This window comes from Eptesicus fuscus, chromosome 18, assembly GCF_027574615.1.
Source record: "Eptesicus fuscus isolate TK198812 chromosome 18, DD_ASM_mEF_20220401, whole genome shotgun sequence".
NCBI lineage: Eukaryota > Metazoa > Chordata > Mammalia > Chiroptera > Vespertilionidae > Eptesicus > Eptesicus fuscus.
The window spans coordinates 46020076-46041559 of NC_072490.1; the positions used below are offsets into that span (position 1 = coordinate 46020076).

Sequence of the window (21484 nt, forward strand, 5' to 3'; positions counted from 1 at the left end):
ACGGAGGGGGGTTGTCCCTCAGCCCAGCCTGTACCCTCTCCAATCTGGGACCCCTCAAGGGATGTCCAACTGCCCGTTTAGGCCCGATCCCATAATCCAGGACTGCTGGCTCCCAACTGCTTGCCTGCCTGCCTTCCTGATTGCCCCTAACCGCTTCTGCCTGCCAGCCTGATCACCCCCTAACCACTCTGCTGCCAGCCTGTTTGCCCCCAACTTCCCTCCTCTGCCGGCTTGGTTACCCCTAACTGCCCTCTCCTGCAGGGTTGATCACCTCCAACTGCCCTCCCTTGCAGGCCTGGTCCTTCTCAACTGCCCTCCCTTGCAGGCCGGGTGCCTCCCAACTGCCCTCTCCTGCTGGCCATCTTGTGGTGGCCATCTTGTGTCCACATGGGGGCAGGATCTTTGACCACATGGGGGCAGCTATATTGTGTGTTGCAGTGATGATCAATCTGCATAGTACTCTTCTATTAGATAGGATAGAGGCCTGGTACAGGGGTGGGGGCCAGCTGGTTTGCCCTGAAGGGTGTCCCTGATCAGGGTGGGGTTCCCTTGGGGCATGGGGTGGCCTGAGCGAGGGGCCTGTAGTGGTTTGCAGGCTGGCCACGCCCCCTGGCAACCCAAGCGGAGGCCCTGATATCTGGAATTTATTTTCCTTCTACAATTGAAACTTTGTAGCCTGGAACAGAGCCAAGCCTGGGGCTCCCTCAAAGGCCCGCAGCCATTTGTGTTGGGTTATAATTGAAACTTTGTTGCCTTAAGCAGGTGGGCCCGGCCAGGGTGTGCGGAAAGCTTTGCTTCCCCTGTTGCTGGCGGCAACCCTGGCCTGCTCTCTCAAGCTCCATTCTGCCACCATTTGTTTGAATTTGTTTACCTTCTATAATTGAAACTTTGTAGCTTGAGTGGAGGCTTAGGCCTGCAACGGCTGGAAGAAAGCTTGGCTTCCTCTGTTACCTAGGAAACCTTGCTCTCTGTGGCTGTAGCCATCTTGGTTTGGGTTAATTTGCATACTCGCTCTGATTGGATGGTGGGCGTGGCTTGTGGGTGTGTCGGAGGTATGGTCAATTTGCATATTTGTCTATTATTAGATAGGCTGGTTAACTATTGCATACTCACCTATGTAAAAAAATTATGTCTATTAGTTTTACTTTTTATCCAATCCCAGATGTTTTCCTGCTTTGCTTTCTCCCGCCTCCCTCATCTGTCACCAAGGGATTTCATGTAATAGTAAGCCACGGAATGCCTTCCTGTTTGATTCTGATGTGTAAAGTACGTGGTAAAACTGCCCATACGGGATTTTTGGACTGGAACACGCGGCGTTCCCCTGGGCAGGATGGTTTCCCCGGATTCTTTGTCCACGGGAGTTGAAGAATGAAACCACGGACAGAAGACGGTAGAGCAAAGGTGGAAATTTATTGAAGAATGAGTACAGACTCCCACGTGGGGAGGGGGAAAGGGTCCCACCGAGTCCCTTTTTCCCAGGTTTATAAAGGCTGCAGATCTTTGTGCCTTGATAGCCCCTCTGACTGGTCACCATTCCCTCCTGATTTGGTCACTATAGCAACTCCTGAGCTCAAAGGTCAAACCTCACGTGGGACATGTGAGGCCTTCCTCCCTCATTATTCTTCCATTCCCTCTGGACTCTCTTCCTCCTTCTTTATTTCATAAATATAGACCTTTAGCTACCCCTAGTTCCTTGTCTTATGGAAATGTAACAGCTGCCTCTCCCAACTTCCTTGTCTTATGGATATGTAACTCCTGCTGGCTCCCTGCTCCCTGTCTTATGGAAATGTACCCTTTTGCAACTCTGTAGCTCTGTGTTTTTCCATGGACCCCCTTAATTTAAAAAAAAATCCCTAACCCTACCTTTTTCACCCCTAAAAATTCCTATTTCACTGCCATTACCAGGAGCATTTTATCAATCCGTTGAGATTTTGTTTGCTGGCAATTGTCAGTTTGGCTCACATAAGCTCACACACATTCTCTGCAGGTTTGAACGTTTCTCACCTACGTAAAGAAACGTTCTCACCTCTGACTTGCAGAGGATTGAGTGGCAGGGTTTTCTAGTTCTCGGATTGTTTGTCCACAGGACCTGCCTGGGTAGGCTGTTTCCTTGCCCACACGACCGCCCCAGGTGGCAGAAGCAGGGGAGGGGGCTGTGAGCTTGGCTTGGCTGGCTCTTCTGCAAGAACCCCCATGGGGGACCAGTTGCTAGGGCTTTGGTACAAAGCATGCCAGAGCGAGTCCTCTTATTAGCACCTCTCCCAGAACCACAGAGGAGATATGAATTTCTGGTTTATGGACCATGTGAGGTTCCTGCATGGAAATGTTTTCTTTTCTGTGTTAGAGTGCTGGACTCTGACCCTGCCACGCTGACCTCACCTTTGAACAGTCACACAGGGCAGGAGCTCCCCGTCTTTGTTATCTGAGTAGGCAGCCAGGCCATCTAGCTTGTGTAGAGGGAGAGGGATTTTCAGCATTCAATTTGCATTTCTTCTCTTAACATGAGAAACAGGTTTGGTTGCTCTCTCTAATGGGCCTTTGTAGCTAGCCAGTAGAGCTTTTTGTGATAATGAAAATGTTCTACATCAAGCATGTCAAACTCGTGGCCCGCGGGCCGCATGTGGCCCACAACGAATATTTTTGTGGCCCAGCCAATATAACGGTATGTAAGAAATGCTTTAATAAAAATTTCATAACTTAATTTTTACAATATCCTGTTATACACAATCCTATATAATAAAAGGCTAATATGCAAATCGGACCCAACGGCAGAATGACTGGTTGCTATGACACGCACTGACCACCAGGGGGAAGACGGTCGACGCAGGTGCTGCCCCCTGGTGGTCAGTGCACTCCCACAGGGAGAGAGCCGCTCAGCCAGAAGCTAGGCTCACAGCTGGCAAGCACAGCGGCGGTGGCGGCAGTGCTAAGGACCCCTCGAGGGATGTCTGCCTGCCAGCTTAGGCCTGCTCGCCTAAGGGGTCCTGGGCTGCAAGAGAGTGCAGGCTTAACTGAGGCACCCCCCACTCCTGTGCACAAATGTTGTGCACCGGGCCTCTAGTTATCAATAACAAACTGCAACATTTGTTAATGAGTGATTACTATAATCGTGTTGCATTCATGTGCCTTACGTGCAGGTGCACCAATTCTCTCTACTAATACTAGCAGCGAATATTTTAGCAGCTGATAGCCACGTCATTAGTCTCATACTGACTTGTTTGGTGTGCGCAAAAGGAAATACCAGTATTTTGCTTTCGGAGAACAAGAGAAGTAGGTTTATTTGCGTTATGCTTATTAATTTGTGCAGTTATTCAGTGTCTGGTAAGTTAAAAAAATTAATTTTTATTAAAATGTTCTATTTTTATGTTAACGATTACTCATTTATTTCAGCCTTTTGTATTCGGCATGTCTCTATAGAAATAAACTTACATTTCTATGAAAATTGAAGCTTTTGTTTTTTTGCAGCCCTCATAAACTTAAACCTTGTTTATTTGGCCCGTGTTAGCCTTTGAGTTTGACATGCTTGTTCTACGTTGTCCCTGTCCAATGTGGGAGCCACTAGCTACATGTGTCTATTGAGCATGTGCAGCCGAAGTGAGGCTGGAGAATTAAACTCCCCGGTCACTCGTGGGAGTGTAATTCTTGCGATATCTTCAGAAAATGAATTTTCTAAGATCTGCACGGGAGGATGGGCTGTGGAAGCAGGTTTTATTGGCGTGGAGTCAATGTTCTTGGGTTCCAAAGGCCCCTGCCCCTCAAGCCAGTCCTGGAAGAGGTGCAGCTGGGGTCTCAGCGGAGCCAGAAGCAGGGCCCGTGTGCAGAGTTTCCGCTCCATGGTGCCGCCGGGCGTGCGTCAGCGTCCAAGCTAATGAAAGTCTGTTAGTTCATGTGTGCGCCACGCGGGCACAGGGGAGCGCTTTCCCCTGCAGCAGGAGTCCCAAGCACTCGCACGTGTGTGTGTGTGTGTGTGTGTGTGTGTGTGTGTGAGAGAGAGAGAGAGAGAGAGAGAGAGAGAGGGAACTGAACTTGCGTTGTTTGGAAGTTTAAACATTTAGGTTTCCTGAGCTTGCAGTGACCATGCCCATTGTGGCCACTGACTTGACTTCAGGTGTGATGGATGGGAAAGCACCTGCCCACATCACTCGGACCTCAGTGGGCATGTGTATCTGCCTCCCGCCAGTCGCTTCCCCCATCGATCAGCAGGGAACAGCCTTGGACATGTTAAATTCAGCTTTTTGGCGAAGCTGTATAACTGGCATGCCTCTATTATCTAGCTTTCCCCTTTACTCATATCCTGTTAAACAATAACCAGGTTATTACAATGGCATCAGAAAACTGAATTTTAAATTTTATTTAATTTTAATCAATTTAAATTCAAATGGCCACATGTGGCTTAGTGGCTACGGTATTGGACAATGTAGGATAGACCATTTTATTTTAGGAGTTTATTTTTTTAAATATATTTTATTGATTTTTTACAGAGAGGAAGGGAGAGGGATAGAGAGTTAGAAACATCGATGAGAGAGAAACATCGATCAGCTGCCTCCTGCACACTCCCCACTGGGGATGTGCCCGCAACCAAGGTACATGCCCTTGACCGGAATCGAACCTGGGACCCTTGAGTCCACAGGCCGATGCTCTCTCCACTGAGCCAAACTGGTTAGGGCAGGAGTTTATTTTTTAATTAAATAGGGAAAGCCTTACACATGCACGTGGTAGTGATTCAAAAGGAACAAAGGGGTATCAGTGAAAAGTCCCTCTTATCTCTGCCCTGTGCCTCTCATTTCCCTTTCCAGTGCCAGCCATGTTTACCAGTTTCTCGTGTATCTATCCAGAAACGTTTCACACATACATAAGCATAATTATATGTACTTCTTTTTCTCTCTTGCTCAATGCAAGAGGTGTTATTCCACCCACTCTCTTCTGTTCCTTGCTTTTTTTAGTTAACAATGTACTCTGGAGGTTATTGCTGATAGAGACAAATAGAACTGCCTCATTATTTTAATGGCTTACATTTAATTTTACTTGTATTTAATGGCTATTCATTATACTTCTTTACAAAGTTATACCATCATTTACTTAATAGGTTTCCTATAAGTGGACATTTGAATTATTTCCAATCATTTGCCATAACAAATAATACTGCAAAAACATGTTTTCAGACATGTTCAGTTAGTTATAAACATAAATTCTTAGAACTGAGATGGTTAGCTCAAATGTATGGGCATATAATATTGCTGCAGATTTTGCCAAATTACCATCTATAGAGTTGTTGATAGAAATGTAAATTGGTACATTGTATGAGAGCCTCTATTTCCCCACAGCCTCAGCAATATAGTCTATTATTAAACTTTTTGTTTTTTGCCAGTGTGCTAAATAAACATTACCATTACTTTATAAGTTTAATTTTCATGTCTCTTAAAATAGGTTTTTATTTATTTATTTTTTTTTAGATAAAGGAAGGGAGAGGAAGAGAGAGAGATAGAAACATTGATGAGAAACATCGATCAGCTACCTCCCACACATCCCCAACTGGGGATCAAGCCCACAACCTGAGCACGTGCCCTGACTGGGAATCGAACCAGGGACCTCTCAGTTCATGGGTCAATGCTCAACCACTGAGCCACACCAGCTGGGCACATGTCTCTTATTTTAAATGTGATTGAGCATCTTTTTATATTTTTAAGCGTCATTTGTATTACTTCCTGGTAAATTATTCATATCATTTGCCCATTTTTCTGTTGGATTTTATTGATATTTATATTGATCTGTAGGAGCCCTTTGTACATTAAGGAAATTACTCTGTTGCCTCTGATATGTATCAACAAAAGTTAACTTCTTTGCATGTGGACATTTAAGAACACTGTTATGCCCTGGCAGGGCAGCTCAGTTGGTTGGAGCATCGTCCCATACACCAAAAGGTTGCGGGTTCCATCCCAGGTCAGGGTACATACCCAGGTTTTAGTTCAATCCCCAGTTTGGGTGCGTATAGGAGGTAACCAATTGATGTTTCTCTTTCACATCTATGTTTCTCTCTCTCAACTTCCTCTCTCTCTCTGAAGTCAATAAACAGATCCTGGGGTAAGGATGAATGAATGAATGAATGAATGGATAACATTGTTATGCCCTGGCTGGATAGCTCAGTTGGCTAGACTCACTGGTGGTCCATGAGGTCCAAAAGGTTGGCGACTGCTGGGCTAGAGGATCTTCCTGATATGTCTAGTTTTGGGGCTGGATCCCTGATAGGGGGCATGCAGGAGGCACCCTATCAAGGTTTTGCTCTCACATAGATGTTTCTCTTTCCCTCTCCCTTCCTCTCTCTATAAAAAATAAAATAAAAGAATCAACCAATGAATGCATAAGTAGAGGAAGAAATTGTTTCTCTCTCTGTGTGTGTAAAACAATTAATTTAAAAAATGTTTATGATATCAACTTATTCATCTTTTTGTTATGACCTCTGGTTGTATATTTTACTTAGAAAGAGTTTGCCCATGAAGATATTTTAAAAGAGTTCTCATGTCTTCTCCCAGAACTTTTATAGGGTGTGGTTTTTTTTTTTTTTTTTGGTTTTTTTTATGTTTAATTCTTTGATCTTCTTGTTGGTGGAAGGAGGAATAGCCCTAGGTGGTAGGCCAGCCTACTTGAGTTCTGGCTAAGGAAGAATTCAGAGCCAAGACTCAAACTATAAGAGAACATTTATTTAGACAGTTTCAGAGGTGAAAGAAGCGAGTGGTAGAAGAAATGGGCCCGTAAGTTACAGAGGCAAAAGAAGGGCCCTTGGAGCTTGGGAGTGAGGGAGGTAATGGTAAGGGGGGTGAGGATAGGTTCGGGCATGGGTCCTCCATCCTAAAAGCTTTTAATGGTGGAGATCTTAGGGGAGGACCCAGGTTAGAATCCAATAGAATATTCATCAGCTTTCCGGGTGTCGTGGTCTCCACTGATGGGTCAGAACCAGGGCAGGGGGTCATTCTTCAATGCAGCTGGTCCTGAGGTCAGCCATGGTGTCACTTGTCTGGTTTTGCTGCTTCTCTGGGCCTGGAGCTAAAGCACAACTGAGGCCTAGATGTCATGCATAGGGAGGAAAGGTCAGGTCGCCCTGGGGACCAGGTCCCACCCTACAAATTGTCCATTGCCAGGTGCTTGCTAGGCACTTGGGGCTTCCCACCCTGGTGACTGTCTGTGCCTGGCCCTTGTCCTTGCCCTGCTCATGTCTGTCTAACTGCCTACACATTCTGAAATAATCCGGGGTTTGTGCACTGGCCCTCCCTTGCCTTCCCTCCAATCTCCTACTGCGGTGCCCTTCCCGGCTTCCCTGCTCTGTCTAGACGATGCTCCAACCAACTGAGCTGCCCTGCCAGGGCTAGTTACTCTAGTAGAAATAGTATTCCCATGTGCATGTTGTTGCACCTCCCTCTCATTTCTTTCCAAGTACAGCTTTTAGGTAAACCCTATCCCCAGATGGAGAAGGAGAGTTTTCCTTTTTATTGGAGGGTCTCAGTTAAGTAGACTCTCCAATAGACAGCCGGGCTCCTCCTCTCACTCCCATGCTTTCATTCTCACCACAGCTCTTCTTTGACCTCCTTCTTGCCCTCCCAGGACCTGACCCGCCCTGCCCTTTGTGCGGGTTGCTTAACGGGGAGTGGGGGGGGTGACTTGGACAGAGGCGACTATAAAGCCACCGGGCATTGGTACTTGGCCTGTGCCACGAGGAGAGCTCTGAGCCTCCGCAAAGCCGGCGATTTGCTGGCTGTTAACACTTAGTTCCGATTTCCTAACGCTTCGTTGCTTTCGGTTTTTGTAATTTCAGAATTTCATTTTCATCTTCTACCAGAGCCAGTAGCAGTTGGGAAAGAAGGCCGTGCTCTTTGAATAGTGAGTATGGCTTTTTTAAACTCTAGATTTTTTTTTTTTTTAAGGCAGTTTCTAAGGAGCCTGGGACTCCTCTGTAAGCTCCCTGGAAACCACCCTCTGGGGGTGATTTCAGAAGGACTGGCGGGCGGGAAGGGTGTGGGTACCTGAAGGTTTTCAAAGCTCAGATATGCACCCAAAACCTCCTACAAGCAGTTCGCAAAGACTTCGCCAGGAGGAGGGCTCTGAGTTGGAAGCGGGGCTGCAAGTCCTGGGCCTGTGGGGACCAGGCTGTTTTCCTGGGCAGCGTGACGCTGGAATCAGCCACGAAGGCAGGGCGGAGTTCATGGGGCAGCCCGGACGGGAATGTGCTCTTGAAGGAGACAAGGTGGGGCTGTGCGGGCTTGCACGGCAGGTTGGTTATCTGGGATGCGGGTGGAGCTGTGGGAGCTCAGCGCTGGAGGTAGAGTTGGGATCATGAGTTCACCAGGGCAGGCTGATCCCTGGAGGGAACGGCGGAGGTGCCTCTGGCAGCGCCGGGCTGTGAGAGAGCACCCTGGACAGCAATGGGAGCAGGAAGTGAGGACCTGGGCCCGCGTGGTGGCTGAGGGAGCCGTGTGGCCTGACTCACACCGGCGGGGATTTGTCATCCCACCCAACACTCCTCGTGAATGCGGAACCAAAGTGGCTTAAGCAATTGGTTGTAAGAGGTTTCAGGAGTGGAGAGCCCTAAAGCTGTGCTCGTCACATGTGGCTTTCAAGCCCATAAAATGTGATGGGTGTGGCTGAAGAACTGAACTTTGAGTTGTATTTAATTAATTTAAGTAGTCACACATTAAACAGCACAAGATTTTTACACAACACTTACAGCCTTTATTGATAGGATACAGCCATTGTGCCAAAATTCAGCCATCAATATACAACCTCCGTCTCCATCTACATTAATGAGAATATATTTTACTTTAACTGGGACATAGAGGCAAAGCGCCAAAAATTAAATCAGTATAATCTTAAAGTCTTGTTTAAAAAATTGATTTTAAAGAGAGAGGAAGGGAGAGGGATAGAGAGATAGAAACATAGATCAGCTGCCTCTTGCACACCCCGACTGTTGATCACTAGTGATAGTTTTGAGGAATAAGAACCTAGTTTCAGAAACCAGTGTTGGGTAAATGCAATAGCATTTAATAGCTGGGTATTATACTCCGATTTCAGGAAGGTAGTATCTCCCTAACAGCAGCAACACGCCAGGCAAGTGAAAACCCAGAAAGAAGAAAAAGCAAAAGCTTGCGGACGCTCCTCGGGAGAATGGGCTGGGAGACCCGCCTGTCCCTTTACCCAAACCCAAGAAAGAGGAGGCGCTGGTGGGTAGGGACCCTGAGGAGACAGCTGGCAGCGGAAGTCTTCCCAGAGGAAGAAATCATTCCCCAAAGAGGAACCAGTCAGTGACCCTGAAGAGGCGGGAAACAGGAGTGTCCCCACGAAAAAGTGGAAATGCTCTTTGAAAGAGGAGCCACTCAGCAGTGGGCCTGAAGAGGCTGCTGTAGCAAGAGCAGCAGCTCCAAGAAACAAAAAAGGCTCCAAAAGTTATCCCAGGAAGAGGAGAATGTACAGTACCTGGTGGCATAGAACCACCCGCTGACCCATCCACTGCATCCCACAAAAACAAATTCACAAGAAAAAGAAGGAGGAGGAGGAAGGGGAGAAGGAGGAGGAGGAGGAGGAGGAGGAGGAGGAGGAGGAGGAGGAGGAGGAGGAGAGTGTCGTGTTTACCTAGTAGAAAACAGTGTGGAAAGGATTATCATATTGCAGAATCAAAGGAAGAAATTATAAGCAGCACTGGATAGTTTTAAAAAGACACCAGCAGGAATAAGGTCATAAGGTCATTGGTTACTTGCTTTTCAAGCAGTTCTAGAGGAGTGTAAAGAATGGTGATGGGGATACTGAACTTGGTGCCTTGTGCATAATTGATGCAACATAAGCATCTGCTTGCAGCAAGTTCAGAGAGAGGGCAAAGGTGGCATGAACCAGGGACACCTGCAGGATTGGATTGAAATGCAGGGCGTGCCATTTACCTGCAGGATGACCTTGGGGGCACTTGTTAACTTCTTTAAGACGGGAGAAAAGCTTCCTACCTTATAATGTGGGGAGGGATGCAGTAAGAGGATGTACACATGAACTGCCTGCACTGGGCCTGGCATACAGTAGTTAATAGGTGGACGTCACCGCTCTTGTATCTTTGAAAGTGTTTATATTCTATTTATCCTTGGAATTTTGCTTTGTACCCTAAGATTAAGGTATTGGGACTCAGGTTCCCCAGTCTTTAAAATCTGAGAACATCAAAAGGCATTTGTGACATGGTAAGCCTTACCTCTCGCCCCAGACTAAACTTGGGAGCATGAGATGCCCCGTATCCTCTACCCAGTGAATCTTTGTCCCTGTGTTCAGAGAGAAAGGCCTGGAACGCACAGCCCGGATATTAACAGGAGGAGGCCAGGGACAGGCTCCAGCCTGGGATGTGAGCGTGTGTTCCTCTCCCAGGTGCCATGATGGCCAGCTGGTTTTCCTGACATCGGCTGGCTTTACAGAGTGCTGCAAGGCCACCAAACTCATTGTCTTTAAGGTTGAAATGCCTCACTTCACACAGCAGATATGCAAAGTGAGTGCATTTTTCCTTTCCAATCTATTCAGGCGATGGGCATGATCAAGCAACAGATACTTGCCAGGTACTATTTTATGTTCTGGGATACAAGATTCTTGTTGGGGCAAGCCAGATCTTACTCTTTAATTGCTGGCATAATTTTGGAAAAGTTTCAAAAGTCACCAGAGTAGGAAAAGACAAAAGCGGTGATTGGATGGAAATTCTCATGTAGGAGACGAGGAAACCAGGGTCCCTGGCTGGTGTGTGGAAGAGCCTGGGAGGAGAGGGCTGGCATGCCTGCCCTCCCCTGCCTGTGCTCATTCCTCACTGAATCTGCCCCAGGGTGGCCACTCACTATCACCATCACATTTTCACCAGACTCATGTGTCACCCACTTAGCATTTTCCTGTAAATTGACTCCTTCTTTTAACTTAAATTAACTTTAAAAATTAATTTGCATCCCTACCATAAGTTGAAAATATCCATAAAACTCAATGCAAGGAAACAATAGTTGTAAATGGTTAGATACTATTGCCTGCAGGAGGCGTACCGGTTAGAGAACTGCTCATTTCTCTTGGACCCGAAGCAGGAAGGAAAAGATGGCTTTCTCCGTACGCATTACTTGGTGTTGGATGGTATTCTTCTGCTCCCGAGAGTCATCTTGCAGACATCAGCTGTATGGGCACTGCTCTGGGAAACTGCATATTCCAACCCTTAGCTGATGTTCAGTCATTGGTGGTTCCCTGTTCACAAGGCTTTAGGTTTTCTGTCTCCAGCCTCCTTGGTACATGGAGCGTGGTGGGGCCTTGGGGCAGCGCAAGGACAGGACGCTGTGAGGAGCTGGCAGAAGGCTGGATCTGGGCGCTGGCCGGGGTGGGGTGGAGCTGGTTCCGTCCACGCACTGTTGAAGCAGGAAACCATGGCGACTCTCCACAGAAACTGTAAAGTTCCCTTCATGGGAATATTTGCTTACCCTTGCTGGTGAGGCCGATTAGCCTTGTAAATTGTGCTCAGCGTGAACTAGGGAGCTCCTCGGGGGAGTTTTGTGATTGCTGTAAAGAAAACAGCCTTCAGCATCATTGGAAGTGGCTGTCCCTAACACAAACAGTATTGAGCCGTTTTGTAACTTTGCTTTTCATTCATTTGCATCTTATTTGTGTTCTGTGCTTGTTCTGGGCACCGAGAAAGAACATGTATGATCGTCACTTCCTTCACGGAGCTCCGGTTCTAGAAGGGGAAACAGGCCGATGATTTAAGTTTGCTGGAAAAGTGTACATGTATATTTTTTTTCATTCCTTTAAGGTCCTCTGTTCTCCCTAACTTAATTTTTAAAATTGCTATAGACATTTTTAAACCTGTAGAACCTATAGAAAAGTTGAAGGTTACCAGGTAACCTTCACCTGGATTCACCAATGGTTAACATTTCAACATATGTGCTTTATTTCTCTCTCCTTTTCCCACCAACATACACACACACACACACACACACACACACACACAATTATATATTTTTCTCCTCAACTTTTACGAGTGAGTAGTAGATATCTCTATGCTTGTCCCCTTCATACATCAGCATACATCGCCTAAGAACAAGGACATTCTCCTACGTGCAAAGATAACCACAACGTCACCCTCACACTCCAGAAGTGTATCACCAACACAATAACATTATCTACTACTAGAGGCCTGGTACACGAAATTCATGCACGGCGAGGAGGGGGGTGTCCCTCAGCCCAGCCTGCACCCTCTCCAATCTGGGACCCCTCAAGGGATGTCTGACTGCCCTCTTACAATCCAGGACTGCTGGCTCCCAACTGCTCGCCTTCCTGCCTTCCTGATTGCCACTAACCACTTCTGCCTGCCTGCCTGATCACCCCCTAACCACTCCCCTGCCAGCCTGATTGATGCCTAACTGCTCCCCTGCCAGCCTGTTTGTCCCTAACTGCCCTCCCCTGCAGGCCTGGTCACCCCTAACTGCCCTCCCCTGCAGACCTGGTCCTCCCCAACTACTCTCCCCTGCAGGCCTGGGTCCCCCCCAACTGCCCTTCCCTGCAGGCCCAGTCACCCCCAACTTCCCTCCTCTGGCGGCCTGATTGCTCCCAACTGCCTTCCCTTTCAGGCCTGGTCCCTCCCAACTGCCCTCCCCTGCTGGCCATCTTGAGGCAGCCATCTTGTGTCCACATAGGGGCAGCCATCTTGTGTGTTGGAGTGATGGTCAATTTGCATATTACTCTTTTATTAGATAGGATTCAGTCCTCACTTAGCTTTCCCCAGTTGTCCTAAGTGTTTTCTTCACAGCTTAAAATACAATTCAGGATCCTCTCAGGGATCCTTCCTTACATGTAGTGGTCAAGCCTGTTGAGTTTTTTTAAGTCATTGCCTGCTTTTGCTTCCTCCTCATCCTTATCCTCATTCTGGGTCCTTCACTTCTCTTTTCCTTTCTACTTCTTCCCCCTTCTCTTGTGACAGTTTCACTCCTGTCACTTTCTCCACCCTGCAGGCGCCAGCCAGCCTCGAAGAGCAGGATGGACCTTGACGTGGTCAACATGTTCGTGATCGCGGGCGGGACACTGGCCATCCCCATCCTGGCATTTGTGGCCTCGTTTCTCCTGTGGCCTTCAGCGCTGATAAAAATCTATTATTGGTAAGTTAACTGTGTAATTGAAGTTTTCAAGGGTACCAAAATAGTGTCATTTTCTCTGCTTGTCCTTTTGGTTGTTCAGCATTTTATCATGAAACATTTCAAGCATATAGAAAAGTTGGAGGATGTCCTGTTTTGAACGTTGGGAGTGTTCCGGAATGATGGGTGGTAGCTTCCTGCCAGGTAACTTCTGTCAGGTTTCTGATGGCATCTCTGCCCTCGCTCCCAAAGCCACCGATGCTTTAAGCAAGGATTGTGCGCATTGGTGGGAATTCCGATGGCAGTTTCTTGGTCCTTGGATTCCGATCCAGTGGTGGTCTGACAGGTGCGGTGATGTGCACTGATAGATGAATTAGAAAGAGCGGGGCCTGGAGAAGGCGTATGGGTGGGACAGGATGGTTTCAGATTCGTGCTAAAAGTGTTCATCCCTAAAGTGGCAGAAAGAAAAAGACGTTTCCAAACCTGTCATTCTCGTACCACCTTCGTGGTTGCTTGCCCTGTCTGCACACCACCTCTGCCTTGGCATTCTCTTTAAGTCACTTTTGTAGGTTAAATCAGCTTATTTTAAGAGCAACATAAATATCACCACCTTAAGTGGGAAGCTTGCCATACGCAGTAAATTAATATAAGAAAGTGAAAAGAAGCGGAGTACCATTACACGAGGCTCGCCTGGAGCCTGCGGCCTGCCGAAGGCTGAGTCTCCTTGCTCTCTGGTGAAAGTCTAAGAGGGTGGGAACGACGCAGCCCCAGCAGGCCGTTCTCCTCCAGGGAATCCGAAGCTCGGCTGTTGAGGAGGGAGTAGCTTCCTCGCGATGTGCTTCAGGGACTTTCCAAGCCACAGTCCATTTACCAAATGAAAGCAGCCTTCCCACCGCGTGGTATGCCGCCCCTGGTGCAGGAAATGCCGAAATAGGCCGGGTTCCTCCTGGTGCCATAGGGAAGCGCCCAGAGATTTCACCGGGGCTTCTGGGAGTTAGAACTGCCTCCTCTGCACAGAGAGAAGAGGGCAGGGGTTGGCGTGCACCCTGTATCTGCCCTCCTTTCTGGCTCCCTTTTGTTTCATCAGAGTGTGGAGTTTTCCACCTGCCAGCCAGGCTCTGACCCTTGAAAAGAAGCTGCTTGAACAAAAGAGAGCTTTTTTTTTCTTTTTCTTTTACTCCCTCACTCTTGGGAGGTGGTGACCCTTTCAGAGGCGCACCCAGGACCCACCTCTGCGCTGACAAAGCGGAGACGCCAGCTGTTGAAATGCCTTGTCCTTGCAGCCCTGGCAGCAGGCGTGCTTCGGGCCCAGGCTCCCATGTAGCCTGACATGGAGCGGCCACAGCGTGTGCCCCACATGCCCCGCCCAGGCTCCGTGGACTCCACACACAAATGCTATTTTTCTTAAACAAATCAAATTGAAATGGAGAATACAGTTCGGTGCTGTGGCCCGTCACCATGGCTACGGCTGCAAGCAGAGGTGTGATTACAGGAAGGCTAATTCCCCGCACCCGGGCGAAGCCAGCTCCATGCCACACGCAGCCCCCAGGTCCTTGGGTCGCCAGGAGGGCCTTTTGGAGTCAGATGCCCTCTGCTGTGGCCACGGCACCTCCGGAGGTGGCTCTGGGGGCTCATCGCGAAGCGTTTGGTGCCGCCTGCAGGAGCAGTCACAGCCCACATCCCTGTGGAAGCGAGTGGCCATGCTCCAGGGACACTTACAATTTGTGCACTTTTCTGTATGACTTGTACTTCAGTTAAAAGTTTCTCTAAAAAATAACAATGAAGGATGTGCAGAAATTGGACCCCTCATATACTCTTAGTAGGAATGCAAAATGGTGCAGCCGCTTTGGAAAAGTCTGGCGGGTCCTCAAAAGATTTTTTTTGTTGTTGATTTTTGTTCTTTTTTAAAGCTACTAAGTGACCCAGCAATTCCACTCCTAGGTGTTTACCCAAGAGATCTGAAAGCATGTCCACACAAAACCTTGTGAATTTTTATGGTGGCATTATTCACAATAGCCTAAAAGTAGAAACAACCCATGTCCATCAACTGATGAATGGATAAGTAAACGTGGCATATCCATGTAATGGAATATTATTTCGCCTTAAAAAGGAATAAAGTACTGACACATTCTATACTATGGATAATTGAAAACATTACGCTAAGCGAAATAAGGCAGGCATAAAATGACAAATATTGTATGATTCTACTTATATGAGTGAGATATCTAGAATGGGCAGACTCAGATACAGAAAGTAGAATAGAGATTACCAGGGGCTCAGGGACAGGAAGGAATGTGAAGTTTTTGTTTTTAATTTTTTTTTTTTACATATTTTTATTGATTTCAGAGAGGAAGGGAGAGGGAGAGAGAGAGAGAAACATTAATGATGAGAGAGAATCATGGATTGGCTGTCTTCTGCACACCCCACACTGGGGATCGAGCCCTCAACCCAAGCATGTGCCCTTGATCAGAATCGAACCTGGGACCCTTCAGTCCACAGGCCAACGCTCTAGCCACTGAGCCAAACCGGCCAGGGCAGGAATGTGGAGTTTTTGTTTAAAGGATACAGAATTCCTGTTTGGGATGACAGGAAATTCCATAAATGGGTAGTTGTGATGGTTGATGTACAATATTGTGCATGTCCTTAATGCCATTGAATTGTACACTTAAAATGGTTAGAATGGCAAATTGTACGTTATCTATATTTTACCACAATAATAAAAAAAGAAATGTGCTGTGTAAGTGCTTGTCTTCAGAGGATCCTGGAAACTAGAGAAGGCAGCACTCGGGGAATAAAGGTCCGGACCCCGGGCGCCTTTCTCAGAGAAGAACCCCACGGAGGTTGCTTTTTAGGGCTTCAGTGACGTCTGTCCCTGAAACAGGAGCAGTTCGGCTTCTGTACCGAGATTGTTCATCTGGAAAAGATCTTCTTCTTGTTTATTCCAATTTGATTCTTCCCTTTGTTCCTGTTCTGTACACTTGCAGGCATTTTTTAAAATATATTTTTAATGATTTCAGAAAGGAAGGAAGTGGGAGAGAGAGAGAGAGAAACATCAATGATTGATCGGCTGCCTCCTGCGCACCCCACACTGGGGATCGACCCCGCAACCCGGGCATGTGCCCTGACCAGGAATCGACCCTGACCTCCTGGTTCATAGGTTAGTGCTCAACCACTGAGCCACGCCAACCAGGCCACTTGCAGTTATTTCTAAATTCTGCCTTTGTAAAGTTTATCGTGTAGAGGTAATTTATTCTCTGCTCTCCTTAAACCAAAGAGGTTGGTTTTGTTTGTTTGTTTTCCTTTCATAATTTTTAACTGACCTGGTAGCTTAAGGAGTCTTCTTCCTACTCCTCCATTGAGGGGGGCATTTGAAGTTACTGAAAATATTGGTTCTCACGCTCCTATTTCCAAAGCCTAGGTGAGGTTTTCCAGGGACGTAGCAATTAGATGAGATACCGGGACTAGTACCCACCTGGTAATGGAGGGTTCCTCGCGCCCTGAGCCCAGCTCCCAGGCTGCCTTTCTAGCCCCGTCTCCCTTCACTCGGGATTTGTCATGCTTGGCCATCCCATGCCCTGTCTGTGCTGTGCACACCTTGCTGCGTTGTCTACCGCTAAACCAATAGGTGTTGCGTATCCAGATGCCTAAGCAACATCACCATTTCTGCAAGGTCCTTCCAGCTCTCCCTTGATCTCCTTAGAGCTGAAGATTATAAAAAGGTAACAGAACCCTAACCGGTTTGGCTCAGTGGATAAAGCGTCGGCCTGCGGACTGAAGGGTCCCAGGTTCGATTCCGGTCAAGGGCATGTACCTTGGTTGCGGGCACATCCCCAGTAGGGGGTGTGCAGGAGGCAGCTGATTGATGTTTCTCTCTCATCGATGTTTCTAACTCTTTCTCCCTCTCCCTTCCTCTCTGTAAAAAAATCAATAAAATATATAAAAATAAAATTAAAAACCTGCATTGCCAATATTCCTTGTGCAAAGATGGTGACTATCAGAGTTATAGCAACTATAATTCTTTAAAAAAAAAAAAAAGGTAACAGAGAAAATAAAAATTATCCATCACCCCCAAATCATTTTCTTCAATGCCTCTTTTGTTCTCACCACCTCTTTCCCCACCTCATCTGTATATAGTTTAAAATTTTTTAACAGAATTGGAATCAATAGTATAAAAATATTGGGTCCTATGTTTTCATTTGATATCATGTCATAAACATTTTCCTGGTATTAAATAGTCTTTGAAGACCTCATTTTTTTTAACAGCAACATATTACATCATCTGGATACATTGTAATTTATGTAATAAATTTTCTGTTTATGGGCATAAAGATTAGCGCAGATTTTTTTTTTTTTCTAATTGAAATAACACTGTCGGACATCTTTAGAAAATTTTTTTCTTTTTTTTTAAGATTTCTGCTTATTTCCTGGAAGTATAATTACTGGGTCAAAAGGCATGAGGCTTTTACAGACCCCTGATGCTTAATTCCAGACTGCTTCCTAGAAAGGTTGAACATATAATTGGGTGTTTTTGTAATCCTCAACTGAGATATGTTTTACTGGTTTTAGAGAGAGGGGAAAGACGAGAGAGAGAGAGAGAGAGAGAGAGAGAGAGAGAGAGAGAGAGAAGTATCAATGTACAAGAGAAACATGGATCGTGTAGCCTCCTCTATTAGGGATCAAACCCTAGGCATATGTCCTGACCAGGAATTGAACTTGCAACCTTTCGGTGCACAGGACAATGCTCCAACCAACACTGGCCAGAGCAGTTTTTTATTTTAAAAGCATTTTTTCTAATTTAGATTATTAAAAAGGTATGTCTTGCTGTAATATTCATTTCTTTAGGTATTAGTGAAATTGAACATGTTTCCTATATTTGTTAGTTCTTAATTCTCTTCTACTTTGAATAATACTTTTGTTTATTTTGTTCATTGTTGAATTGGGGTCTTAGCCTGGGTCTTATCATTTTGTAAACTTTTTATATGTTAAGTGAATCTGTGGCCCTCATATATGTTGCAAATTTTTCCCTTGAGTTTTGGCAAGTGATATATTTACAAGAATAGAATCTTTTTTATTTAATACTAATTTCTACCATTTATTGAATACTTACCACATGTTGAGCATCAAACAAAACTTTGTATATGGATTATCTCATTTAATCTTTACCATATCCATATTTCCCCCTCATTATAGATAGATGAGATTCAAGATCATATAGTCCAGTAGTCGGCAAACTCATTAGTCAACAGAGCCAAATATCAATAGTACAACGATTGAAATTTCTTTTGAGAGCCAAATTTTTTAAACTTAAACTTCTTCTAATGCCACTTCTTCAAAATAGACTCACCCAGGCCGTGGTATTTTCTGGAAGAGCCACACTCAAGGGGCCAAAGAGCCGCATGTGGCTCGTGAGCCGCAGTTTGCTGACCACGGATATAGTCAATACATGAATGAGGTGGCATATGAATGAACGAACAAATTTGTATTATGGTGCACGATTTAGAATTTTGAAATGAGCTTGCTTTGTTATAAGAAGAGCTTTAAACTAGCCAATTTCATTCTATTTTTAATGTTTTGAATAGGCAATAGATTCATTGCAAAAGTACTAAAAAGAAGGCGATAAGGCTCCTTCCCACCTCTGTTGCCTCTCCATCTACTTCTCACTGTATTGCCCACCTCCACTCCAGATGCTCACCTTAATAGTGTCTTGTTTTTGTTCCTACACTTTTTGGATGCAGATCGAAATAAGTATGAATTTATGTTCTCATCTTCCCTCCCCTTGTTTTACATAAAGGGTTAAAACCAGTCAACTTAGGCTGTTTGCTTTTGCAAGACTTGGCTACCTCTTTGGTGCAAAGTACACCACAAAGTGAATCTCTGATTGAATTAATTGTCTCTCATCTTGGAGAGACTCTTCATGCGGAGAGTTCAATGTGTTTAGATGGTAATTTCGTATTGAAATCAATTTCAGGCCAAACTCCAGCACTGCCAAGTCTTATGTAACGAACAGAAGCTGAGCTTTCAACCAGCTGCCATATGTTGTAGAGAATAAACTCAGAGAACCAATGCAGATAGTTCTTTTAAAAAAAAAAAGTTCTCACTCTCAAAATCTGTATAAAAAATATGTTGTTAGTTTCTGGGGAGAGTTAGAATTGTGACCTTCACTGAGTTTATCCTGTGGAGTGGAAATAATGTCTGTACAAAGCCAAATGTTTGTTCTAACTTCTGCATCACAATTAAAATCCAAAGAGTTTTTAAAAAACCGTCAACTCTTTCAAAATCCACTACTTCAGAATCCTTACCATCTTTAAAGCTACAGTAACACTTAAGTATGGTCAAGACTCAAATGAAGAAAATCTGGTTGGTTGGAAAGCTAATTAAATCTCCAGCTTGCTCAACTAGCTTTACAAATGGGTAAGTTTGTGTTTTTTACAGAGAATCGCCGACACTGGGCAGCTGTTAGAGTAGTTAGAGGCCTGAGATCATAGGAGAGGCAGGCCTCCTGGAGACGGTTTTCTGGTGTTCTTTCTTCCCAGAGATTTGTGGGGTGTGGATGATACCAGCAACTGCAGCCTTGATGAGAGTCCAGGTTTTTTTAAATTTAATTTTATTCTTTTTTTTTAAAAATATATTTTATTGATTTTTTACGGAGAGGAAGGGAGAGGGATAGAGAGTTAGAAACATCGATGAGAGAGACACTGATTCAGCTGCCTCCTGCACACCCCCTACCGGGGATGTGCCCGCAACCAAGGTACATGCCCTTGACCGGAATCGAACCTGGGACCTTTCAGTCCGCAGGCTGACGCTCTATCCACTGAGCCAAACCGGTTAGGGCTTATTTTATTCTTTAAGGTACTACAAATAGTAGTACATATGTCTCCTTTTTTTTGTCCCCACTGACCTCCCCGCGGCACTTGCCCTCATCCCCCCGCCCCCAGTGTCTTGCAGTTCTTTTTTTGTGTGTGTATTGATGTCAGAGAGGAAGAGAGAGGGAGAGAGAGAGAGAAACATCAACGAAGAGAGAAAATTATTTATTGGCTGCCTCCTGCACGCCCCCTAGTGGGGTTCGAGCCTGCAACCGGGGCATGTGCCCTGACCAGGAATCAAACCGTGACCTCCTGGTTCATAGGTCCATGCTCGACCTCTGATCCACACCAGCCGGGCGAGAGTCCAATTCTTCATCTCCATGAAGAGCAAGTTGCAAGAGACACTACCTTGACGTTTCGGATGCTTTTCCTGTCCATTGAAGTGCCTCTGCAGGGAAGTGCTGTTCTTACTCCAGGATGTCTGTGCTGCACACAGTGCCAGTCTTACCCACAAGTCCGTGGCCGCTCGCTTCAGATTCCAGGTGTCGATGAATATGGCCCACCAGACTGCTAGCCGACTCGGCGCCAGGAAACCAGCTTGGTCATGGCCTTTTCGGAGCCCTTCCAGGCTTACTGCCAGCCGTTTCACATCCTGCAGAAGCTCCAACAATCCAGGCAGCGTCAGGGCTAGTCAGACACCCAGGGAGACCCCACCGCCGACTCCTCCTTTGCACTGCCACTCCACTGCCAGAAATATGTGTTCACAAGAGGTTATTTCGTGTCATGCTTCTTAAGAAAATACCCCTCCTCCCCTTCCTGGTTCAGAGTGATTATATGATGACATACATTCCACAATATTCATTTGAGGTACTTTCTGGAATTCTTTCGCTTAGTGCCCCTTAAGGGTGAAGCTCTGGGGACTCGAGCTATGTGGAGGAGGAGGGGCAGGAGAAGTGTTGGTCTTGCCTGGAAGTGAGCCTGTAGCGAGGACCTGTGCCCCCCCCAAAAAAAAGCCACGTCTCTGGAGCGTGCTGACTTGGCGTGGCCTGTGTGTTTCCTTCCAGGTACTGGCGGCGGGCCTTGGGCATGCAGGTCCGCTACGTTCAGCATGAAGACTATCAGTTCTGTTACTCCTTCCGCGGCAGGCCTGGGCACAAACCGTCCATCCTCATGCTCCACGGGTTCTCGGCGCACAAGGACATGTGGCTCAGCTTGGTCAAGGTGCGGTAGGGAGAAGGGTTTCCACTCGGACGTGCCGTCCTCGGCGGTGGGAGAAAGCAAAGGGAACCCAGAACTGTGGCTCAGATACCTTAAAACTAGTGTGATATATGATTCGAATCATTCACATCCTTTTATCAGACAAAATGCATTGAGTTGAATGTCGTTTGTAAAATCTGCGCCTTGGAAATCATTTCACCTCATGAGTATTTCCTAGGAAAGGTTTCAGAACTCTCGCTGGCAAGATCAGGCTTTGAGAAAATCATTGTTCTTTTAGACTCCACGTTTCTCCTCTTCCTCCCCTGACTTCTCCCTTAAGCCTCCTCCTGCTTCCCCCCTCCCTCCTCCATCCCTCCT

At 46.2% G+C, this 21484-nt stretch overlaps 1 protein-coding gene across 8 annotated transcripts in view; it reads left to right on the plus strand.

Annotated features, from left to right (window-relative positions):
- LOC103290396 (abhydrolase domain containing 6, acylglycerol lipase) overlaps positions 1-21484 on the plus strand; it is a 71013-nt gene that overhangs the window by 14486 nt on the left and 35043 nt on the right. For 5 of the 8 annotated variants that reach the window (XM_054729561.1, XM_054729556.1, XM_054729557.1 and 2 more), the window contains exons 2-4: positions 7808-7872; positions 12987-13130; positions 20974-21130. In XM_054729561.1, coding sequence (XP_054585536.1) covers positions 13012-13130; positions 20974-21130 — 276 coding nt within the window. In that variant the 5' untranslated portion in view covers positions 7808-7872; positions 12987-13011. Of the gene's footprint in view, positions 1-7807; positions 7873-10386; positions 10505-12986; positions 13131-20973; positions 21131-21484 lie in introns of those variants that run through there. The other 3 variants (XM_054729558.1, XM_054729560.1, XM_054729563.1) reach the window with 3 other exon arrangements.